The sequence below is a fragment of the Aotus nancymaae genome, unplaced genomic scaffold, assembly GCF_030222135.1.
Source record: "Aotus nancymaae isolate 86718 unplaced genomic scaffold, 86718_ANA_hifiasm-v0.15.2.pri h1tg000058l, whole genome shotgun sequence".
In the NCBI taxonomy this organism is placed as follows: domain Eukaryota; kingdom Metazoa; phylum Chordata; class Mammalia; order Primates; family Aotidae; genus Aotus; species Aotus nancymaae.
In genome coordinates this window covers 10,880,777-10,889,658 of record NW_026988472.1, presented here as the reverse complement: position 1 = coordinate 10,889,658, position 8,882 = coordinate 10,880,777, and the positions used below count along the sequence as shown (strand labels likewise).

The 8,882-nt window shown below is 39.8% G+C and overlaps 1 protein-coding gene across 9 annotated transcripts in view; it reads right to left on the bottom strand.

Annotated features, from left to right (window-relative positions):
* Window positions 1-1,942: 1,942 nt before the first annotated feature.
* ZNF182 (zinc finger protein 182) overlaps window positions 1,943-8,882 on the bottom strand; it is an 88,431-nt gene continuing 81,491 nt past the window's right edge. For 8 of the 9 annotated variants that reach the window (XM_064364372.1, XM_012443173.2, XM_064364371.1 and 5 more), the window contains one exon: window positions 1,944-5,323. In XM_064364372.1, coding sequence (XP_064220442.1) covers window positions 3,693-5,323 — 1,631 coding nt within the window. In that variant the 3' untranslated portion in view covers window positions 1,944-3,692. Of the gene's footprint in view, window positions 5,324-8,882 lie in introns of all 9 variants that reach the window. The other variant, XM_064364374.1, reaches the window with a different exon arrangement.

Genomic DNA, 8,882 nt, shown 5'->3' with positions numbered 1-8,882 from the left:
ACGAAGAAAAAAGGTTAAGTTGGCTCACTGTTCTGCAGGCTGGAAGCATCTGCTTCCGGGCAGTCTGAGGGAGATATTACTCATGGCAGAAGCCAAAGAGGGAGCAGGCATCGTACATGGCAGGAGCAGGAGGAAGAGAGGAAGGAGGTGCTACACAGGTTTACACAACCAGATCTCACCAGAAGTCACTAACTATACAGTACCAAGGAGGGGAAGGTGCTAAACCATACATGAGAACTCCACCTCCATGATCCAATCACCTCCCATCAGACCCCTCTTCCAACATGGGATTACAATTTGACATGAGATTTGGATGGGGACACAGATCTAAACCACATCAGAGATGGAACACAGAAGTGACATTCATTGAACACTGTGTCCAGAACACAGGCTGATCCCATCCCATACACCTGTGATCACTGCAGGGTCTTCAGGGCAACTTCTCTTTATGCAGAAACCCCAGTGATCACCTCCCACTTCCACCCAACTCCCCATTGCCACCAACACAAGGTCACCCAAGACCCTATAATGTCTGACACCACAGATCCCCATCACCCCCACAGAGTGCACCCCATTCCAGCAGTCTTCCTACCTTGACTGCCCAGCATTCTTGCCCTCTTCACTCATTAGCATCATGCCATGCTTTGCCACTTGCCTGCACTGCTCTTCACCCAACCCTATTTACCACTGTCATTCACACTGTGCCTCTTATCACTCCCAATTTCCTCCACTCTGTCCACTCACTACCACTCTACTCCCTCCTCTCCCCAACACTACTCATGGTTACTTACACTCAACTGTTTCTTCTCCATTAACTCACTCCACTGGATATTTCTCCCATTTCATCCTACTCTTCCCTGTTCACCACCCTTCTGCCCCCTTTACTCCATTCACTCCCCCACACTTTGCCCTCCGTTACTCTCCTCTCTCTTCCTCCAATCCCAGTCCTTTTATTCACATGCTGATGTTCATCTCCATCCCTTCCCATCGGTGCTTCACTCACCTCCATTCACCCACATGTGGCCCATCAGCTTGCCATTTGCGTCCCAGGAAGCAGGAGTCCAAGATCCACCTGAAATGGTGAGATCTGACCCTCACTCTCACCCCACTACAGGATGGCCTTCTATGGATCTGAAACCCTAGGAAGATTCTCTATAAGTAGAAAGGCAAAATAGCTTTATTTCCAGTGCCCTTGGGCGTCTTTCAAGCAGACTGCACCAGTAGCAAGCCAGTCTGCCCCACATTTCCTCTCCCTGTAAAGGCACTGAATGTAACATGCTTACCTTACATAGTTCCTAAAGTGAGCCCATGGTTTGTTTCCTTGCAGGATTACTCAGGGAAAAAAGAAGGCCCAGAAAGGGGAGGGTCTCAGGTCTAACTCCCCACCTGTTTTGATAAATCCAAACATTGCCCATCCCTAGTTTTTCATAGTTTAAGTTGTCCAGTTCCAGCAAAGAGATGGCCCCAGTGCAAAGCCACAGAAGCATGTGGGCCATGAATACAGTAATTCACCAGTGGGACTTCTCGTTCTGAAGCAAATGTCCTATTATGTGGTCTTTGGCTATGTCCATTCAGACCATCACTCTCAATCTGTCTCTCACCTTGGAAAATATCATCAGCACTAGTGTGACCTTAGAGGAGCAAGTCATTCAACCTCTATATTGATTCATGTTTTGTAGCACTTGTAAAAAGTGTTTGTATGAATGATGTAATAAAAATCATTTTGTTACGATATGGAAAGACATCGGTGGGCTTTAGTACAGTATTTTTTCACAGATGTCACTGTGCATACTAAATAAGAAATATGGGGGCCAGACACGGTGGCTCACGCCTGTAATCCCAGCACTTTGGGAGGCCATGGCAGGTGGATCACAAGGTCAGAAGTTCGAGACCAGCCTGGCCAATATGGTGAAACCTTGTCTCTACTAAAAACACAAAATTTAGCTGGGCGTGGTGGCGCACACCTGTAGTCTCAGCTGCTCGGGAGGCTGAGGCGGGAGAATTCCTTGAACCCAGGAGGTGGAGGTGGCAGTGAGCCGAGATTGCGCCACTGCACTCCAGCCTGGGGAACAGAATGAGACTCCGTCTCAAAAAAAAAAAAAAAAAAAAGAAATATGCTCCAGTCTCAATTACTTTAGTTACCTAATGTGGTCCCACCTGACCTGAGAATCACTTTATTTGGCAACCTCAAAAAAATAATGCCTATGTGCCTCTGGAAATGATTGAATATCTGTTGTTCTATCTGCTTGGTTATTCAATTTATTCACTAAAAAATAAACACTACATTGAGCATATCTATATTAAATGTTATAAAATCCTGTACCTAGACTGTGACTTTACTATAGTAGTAATAGAACAAAATAGCTTTTTAAATGTTTTATTTTTTGTAAAGGTGGTACATCCACATAGTACAAAGTACATCCACATTTTCAAAAGCTATGAAAGGATATAGCTGTCTCCCTTTCAATTCAATACCCCCAGCCACCACTGCTCCTTCCTCTCCCTAGGTAATCAGGGTTACCAGGTTCTTGTGTCTCTTTCCAGAGATAACTTATGCATTCACAATCAATTATGTACTTACCATTTTTCTCCTTTCTATATACAAATGGCAGCCTATTATACTCACTGTCCTGAACCTTGTTTCTCCTACCTAATAATGTAACCTGAAGGTTATTCCACATCACTACATAAATGGTATCCAAGTTCTCCTTATTTATTCATTTTTGTCTACCCAGGAGTATGCTGTATGAATATACCACAATTTAGGGAACCACAATCCTGGTGGTGTCATTTAGACAACTTCCAATTTTTTTTCACAAACAATGCATTAATGAATATTTCTGTATGTTCATCATTTTCTACATATGTGAGTATATACATTCCTAGAAGTGGAATTGCTGGCCCAAAAAACAAATGCATTTGTGGTTTTGATTACTTTTGAATCATTCCTCTTTGAATGAGAAGAGTTTTTCCTGGACTTGCTATTTGCTGGAGGTTCACGTGGGAAAAGAAACCAGGGCCACATTCTAAGCAGATCAGTTTTTTTTTTTTTTTGACAACTGAGATTTTTTTCCCCCCACATCTGTTAGTTCTTTCCGACTTTACTTCTCCCAAGTCAGCAAATACGGGCAGCTGTAGGGCATTTCACAAGGGAAAGTCCCTTCTCTTCCCCCAGCACCCCCATAACTGTTGCTCCCATCAGTAGACTACCTTCTGTAAACATGGCTTGTCTGAGTGACTCCTTCTCAAGGCCCCAGCCTGTTTCTCCTCAGATCCCAAATGGTCTAGGAAACATCCTACCTCCTACCTGCTCACGCACTGTTACCACTGTTATATCTATGGTTCTGCACCTCGGGATATATTCTGAACCTCAGCCAAGAGTCCTTACCAGTGCTGTCTCGCATCTGCAGTCTTGAGCACGCTTGCTCTGAAATCTCCTGCACCAGTGCTTCATTTCCTCTGCCTATGGCAGCCCTCTCATCAGGGTTGCAGCTGCCTCCTAATTTTGTCAGATACAGAGATTACACTTCTGCTTTTTCTCCTGTAGCTTTTGGGTAATGACTGAGATGAAAAGAAGAAAGGCCGACTTTACTCTCATATTTAAACCAGAAGTCAGAACATACTTTTAAAATGTGAATTAAATTGACACAACTTTCCATCAGTGTCCATAATAAACACTGTTGATTAACTCTCTAATGTGCCGTGAACTTTGAGTTCCGAGTGTGGCCTCTTCCATGGGCTTTCTTTACTGTATGGGTTCGCTGATGTACAATAAGATTTGATTTTTGGGTAAAGGCTTTCCCACATTCTGTACATTTATAGGGTTTCTCTCCAGTATGAGTTCTTTGATGTACAGTGAATGTTGACTTTTCTCGGAAGGCTTTGCCACACTCAGTGCATGCATAGGGTTTCTCTCCTGTGTGTGTTCTCTGATGTATTATGAGCTGTGACTTCTGGCTAAAAGCTTTCCAACATACAGGACATTCATACGGTTTCTCTCCTGTATGAATTCTCTGATGTATAATGAGCTTTGACTTTTCTCTGAAGGCTTTGCCACATTCATTACATTTATAGGGTTTTTCTTCTGTATGAGTTCTTTGATGTATGATGAGATATGATTTCTGTGAAAATGCTTTTTCACATTCATTGCACTCATAAGGTTTCTCTCCTGTATGACCTCTCTGATGTAGCATGAGGTAGGACTTCTGAGAGAAGGCTTTCTCACATTCATTACATTCAAAGGGTTTCTCTCCTGAATGAGTTCTCTGATGTACACCAAGGTTTGACTTTTGTGTGAAGGTTTTCCCACACACATCACATTCATAGGGTTTCTCTCCTGTATGAGTTCTTTGATGCACAATAAGGGTTGACTTCTCATTGAAAGACTTCCCACATTCAGTACATTTATGAGGTTTCTCTCCCGTATGGGTTCTCTGGTGTATAATGAGAGTTGACTTATCACTGAATGTTTTCTTACACTCGTTACATTCATGGGGTTTCTTTCCTGTATGGGTACTATGATGTATAATTAGATCAAGCTTCTGTATGAAAGATTCTCCACATTTAGTGCATTCATAGGTTTTCTCTCCTGTGTGAGTTTTCTGATGGACAATGAGGTTGGACTTCTGAGTGAATGCTTTTCCACATTCATTACATTCATAAGGTTTCTCTCCTGTGTGAGTCCTGTAATGTATGATGACAGTTGACTTTTCTCTGAAGGCTTTTCCACATTCAGGACACTCAAAGGGTCTTTCTCCTGTATGAGTTCGCAAGTGTATAATGAGCTGAGATTTTTGGCTAAAGGCTTTCCCACATTCGGTACATCCAAAAGGTTTCTCTCCCGTATGAGTTCTCCAATGTACAATGAGGTGTGACTTCTTGCTGAAGGTTTTCCTACATGCAGTACATTCAAAGGGTTTCTCTCCATTTTTAATTCTCTGATGTAGACTAAGGCCTTTCTTTCGCCTAAGGCCTTTCCCACACTCTCTATAGCCATAGGGCTTCACTCCAGGATTTGTTTTCTCATACTCGGTATGAAAGAATAATTTCGCACATCCATTATCATATTTATTTTCTGCAGAAATTCTACTAAATAAGTCTAAATTATCCACCATATTATTTCCAAATGATTCATGTTTATCGGGTCTTTGTATTGAAGCAACAAGGTTTGTACTCAGATGAATTACGTTTCCAAACTCATGACAGTCACGACCACTCTCAGTGGTAATTGTTTTCTTGTCAGAAAATCCAGCTTGCATCAGCAGACATTTATCCTGGTCATCCTGATGTTGCCTCTCAATCTGTTCATTAACTTGACAGACTTCTAGAAAGAAGTACAATAAACCACCTTTATGCCTTGACATTATGGAAAGGACCTTCTTTAGAATTATTCTGCTATATGAAAGCGGATACTATCATCTCATTTTATCAGAGTTCCCGGAGAGAGAGTATTTTACTGAACTCAAACCTGCTGGTTTTTTTGTTACCAAGAACAATCTTACCCTGATACCTCAGTCTTTCTTACCTCTATTTATACATCATACCTGACTTCCTTCAACTGTGGGAAATGTATACCCTTAATCTTCAGTTATCATATAAACTCTTTTTTTTTTTAAGAGACAGAATCTCAGCTCTGTTGCCAGGCTGGAGTTTAGGGGCAAAATCAGAGCTCACTGCAGCCTCGACCTCCTGAGCTCAAGCAATCCTCCCACCTCAGCCTCCTGAGTAGCTGGGACTGCAAGTATGAGCCACCATACCTTGCTAATTTTTGTATTTTTTTGTAGAGACAAGGTCTCACTATGTTGCCCAGGGTGGTCTCAAATTCCTGGTCCCAAGCAATCCTCCTGCCTCAGCCTCCCAAAGTGCTGAGATTACAGGCGTGAGCCACCACACCTGGCCAGGATCATATGAAGTCTTAACTGTACCTGACTTACAGAATGTCCATCTAGGTGGAAATATAACAGCATGATTCCCAGACTCATGTCTTATAATAGTAACACTGAATCCACATTCTCAATGAATGAAAGAAAAATCTAGAATGATTAGGATAACAAAAACAAAAAGCTAAAAATATTTGCCCAATCTGGATTCACCTGTGTATCCATCAGAGCTTGCATTCACGGTTCTTCAACACCACCTTCTCTGCTCCTGTCTATACTATTTCCACTAAAAACTCTGCCTATTTTGAACTCCAAACCCATCCTCATGTTCCATCACTCACATAGCCCTGTCTTCCATATTTTGCTATATTCAGAATCTAGATAACTTTCAAGAGACAGGTCACTCTTTTCTAAAAAGCTTACTCTGATCATCCTATATAACTTAAATATTTATTAACTTCTGAAGTAGTCAGTCATCTGTATTACTCATTTAAACAGTTAAAATTGCAAAGCTTTGCCTTTAATTTCATTTCATCAATTGCAAGCAGCACATTATTTCACAACATTTTAACATTTCTGAATCCAGATGCACCTTACAATCAATGTCATAGGTTAACTGGTGGCAATTTTTCTTTCTTAGTGGTATGTCTTTAAATCTATGGTATCTTGAAGTCAATAAAATATGGCAAGTATTTTTTGCACGTACGGTGAATTTTTAATCATTTTTTATAGTTTACTTTTCTTCTTACTTTTCCCCAAATTTTTATATGAAAATTTTCAAGCATAGAAAAAAGTTGAAAGAAGAATACAATAACTACTCATATTACCACTTAGATTCAATAGTGTTAACATTTTGCTATAGTGATACTGAATTTTAACATGGATTATGCAGCTGTGGTTTTTCTTCCTGTGACTTCCTTTCTTTGGCTAGTTAAGCATTAGTTCTTAACCAGAGATGAACAACAAAATCACATGAAGAGTTTTTTACAAAATGCTCTCCATGGGACCCAAGCTCCACCAAAGATCTGCTGAATCTGAACCTTCTTAGGTAGTAAGAAGCAGTATGGCCCAGGGTTCTGGGCTCTCTGGCCCAGGAGAAAATCCTGGCTCAACCTTTCACTTGGTCTGTGACCTCAGGCAAGGGATCTAATCTATTTGTATCTTACTTCCCCACCCACAAAGGAATTCTAACAGTGCCCACCCAAATGGGTGTTGAGAGAATTAAATTACTTATAACAGGGCTTGCATGGTACACAGGAAATGCTTTAAATTGTTTACTACTATTACTACTACTACTATTATGATTTTTAAGAATCACTACATTACTATGAAGAGTATCTTTATATATTTAATATGTTCTAGAATAGTAAATGAAAAATGGTGAATGGGGAATAAAACTGTGCATACACTATTACCTGAGGCAGAAAACAGGGAAAAACTGGGTGATGGTGGAGGTTATTTTGAGCCACAGGAGAGGGAAGCTGAAGGGTTTTTTAAGTGGGGGGAGGGTATGTTGGGGGAGTGGTATGAGTTTCATCACTTTGCTTCTTTTATAGCAAAGAATGAGATGAGATCACTTTCTAAAAGAGAGGGAGAAACAAATTGGAGCAGAGGTTTGAAGGAAGCAATAGGCTGTTATAAGACATGGAATCAAACCTAAGTGTCCATCAAAGAATATCAATGGATAAAGAAAATGTCATCTATTTATACAATGGAATACTGTTCAGCCATAAAAAGGAATTTAATACTGTCATTTGCAGCTAAATGGATAAGCCTGGAGGACATTATGTTAAGTGAAATAAGCCAGGCACAAAAAGACAAATACTGTATGATCTCACTCATATGTGGGAGCTAAAAGAGTTGATCTCATAGAAGTAGAGAGCAGAATAGTGACCAGACACTGGGAGGTAAAGAGTGGAGAAGAGGATAGAGAAAGGTTGGTAAATGGGTACAAAGATACAGTTAGGTAGGAGGAATAAGTTTCAGTATTACATTGCACAGCAGGGTGTCTGTAGTTAACAATAATATACTATATGTTTCAAAATAGCTAAAAGATTTTGAATGTTCTCACCACAAAGAAATAAATGTTTGACATGATGAATATACTAATTTGATTATGACACACTGTATACATGTATCAAAATATCACACTATACTCTATAAATATGTATGTCAACTAAAAATAAAACTTATTAAAAATTTTTAAAAACTGTGCATAGTAGGAAATGAATAAATATATACTCACATAGGCTCATGTTATAAAAAATGATGGGAGAATAAACCTTTAAATTTTAATAAAGGTTACCTATGAGGAAGGAAGGAAGGGAGTGGAATGGAATGGAAAGGGAAAGAAGCTGGACTTTTCTGAGTATACCTTGTTTTCTATATTGGACTTTGGAACCATGTAAGGATTCCTTAATAATAGTAAATATTCTTTCTTCTGCATTTCCTAATGACCACGCAGAAAAGTCTTGATTCTCAATGGCACCAAAATGATTACCTCAATTCATTCAACTCACTATATACAAACAATGGTCTCAAGAAGAATACTAGCAATACTACTATCAGATGTAAGATTAATAAATTAAAAACCTTTAAGTCCAAAATTTGATTTGGAAATATTAATTTGAATATATGAGATATTTTTTTCTGTAAAAAATGTCTACATAATAGTTCCTACCTCTGTCAATGAAAAGGCCTTGAAACAATTCTCTAACCTCTAAACTGTGGACTTAAAATATTATTTTCCACTAAAAAGAACCAGGGCTCCTTGGAGAAATGGCCAATTCTAGGTTAGAGGCAGGAAATATACAAAAGGAGCCTGGGACATGTTTTAACACCAGAAAGCAAGGAAGCTACCAAAGACTCAGGAGTCAACTTGAGGGAGTTTCCACTGGCCAAATATGGGACAGTGTCATGTGCAATATGGATAATAAGACAATGGATTAAAAAATAGAAATGTATACATCCATAAGTCCACAAATGATTCACAAAAAAGACTGG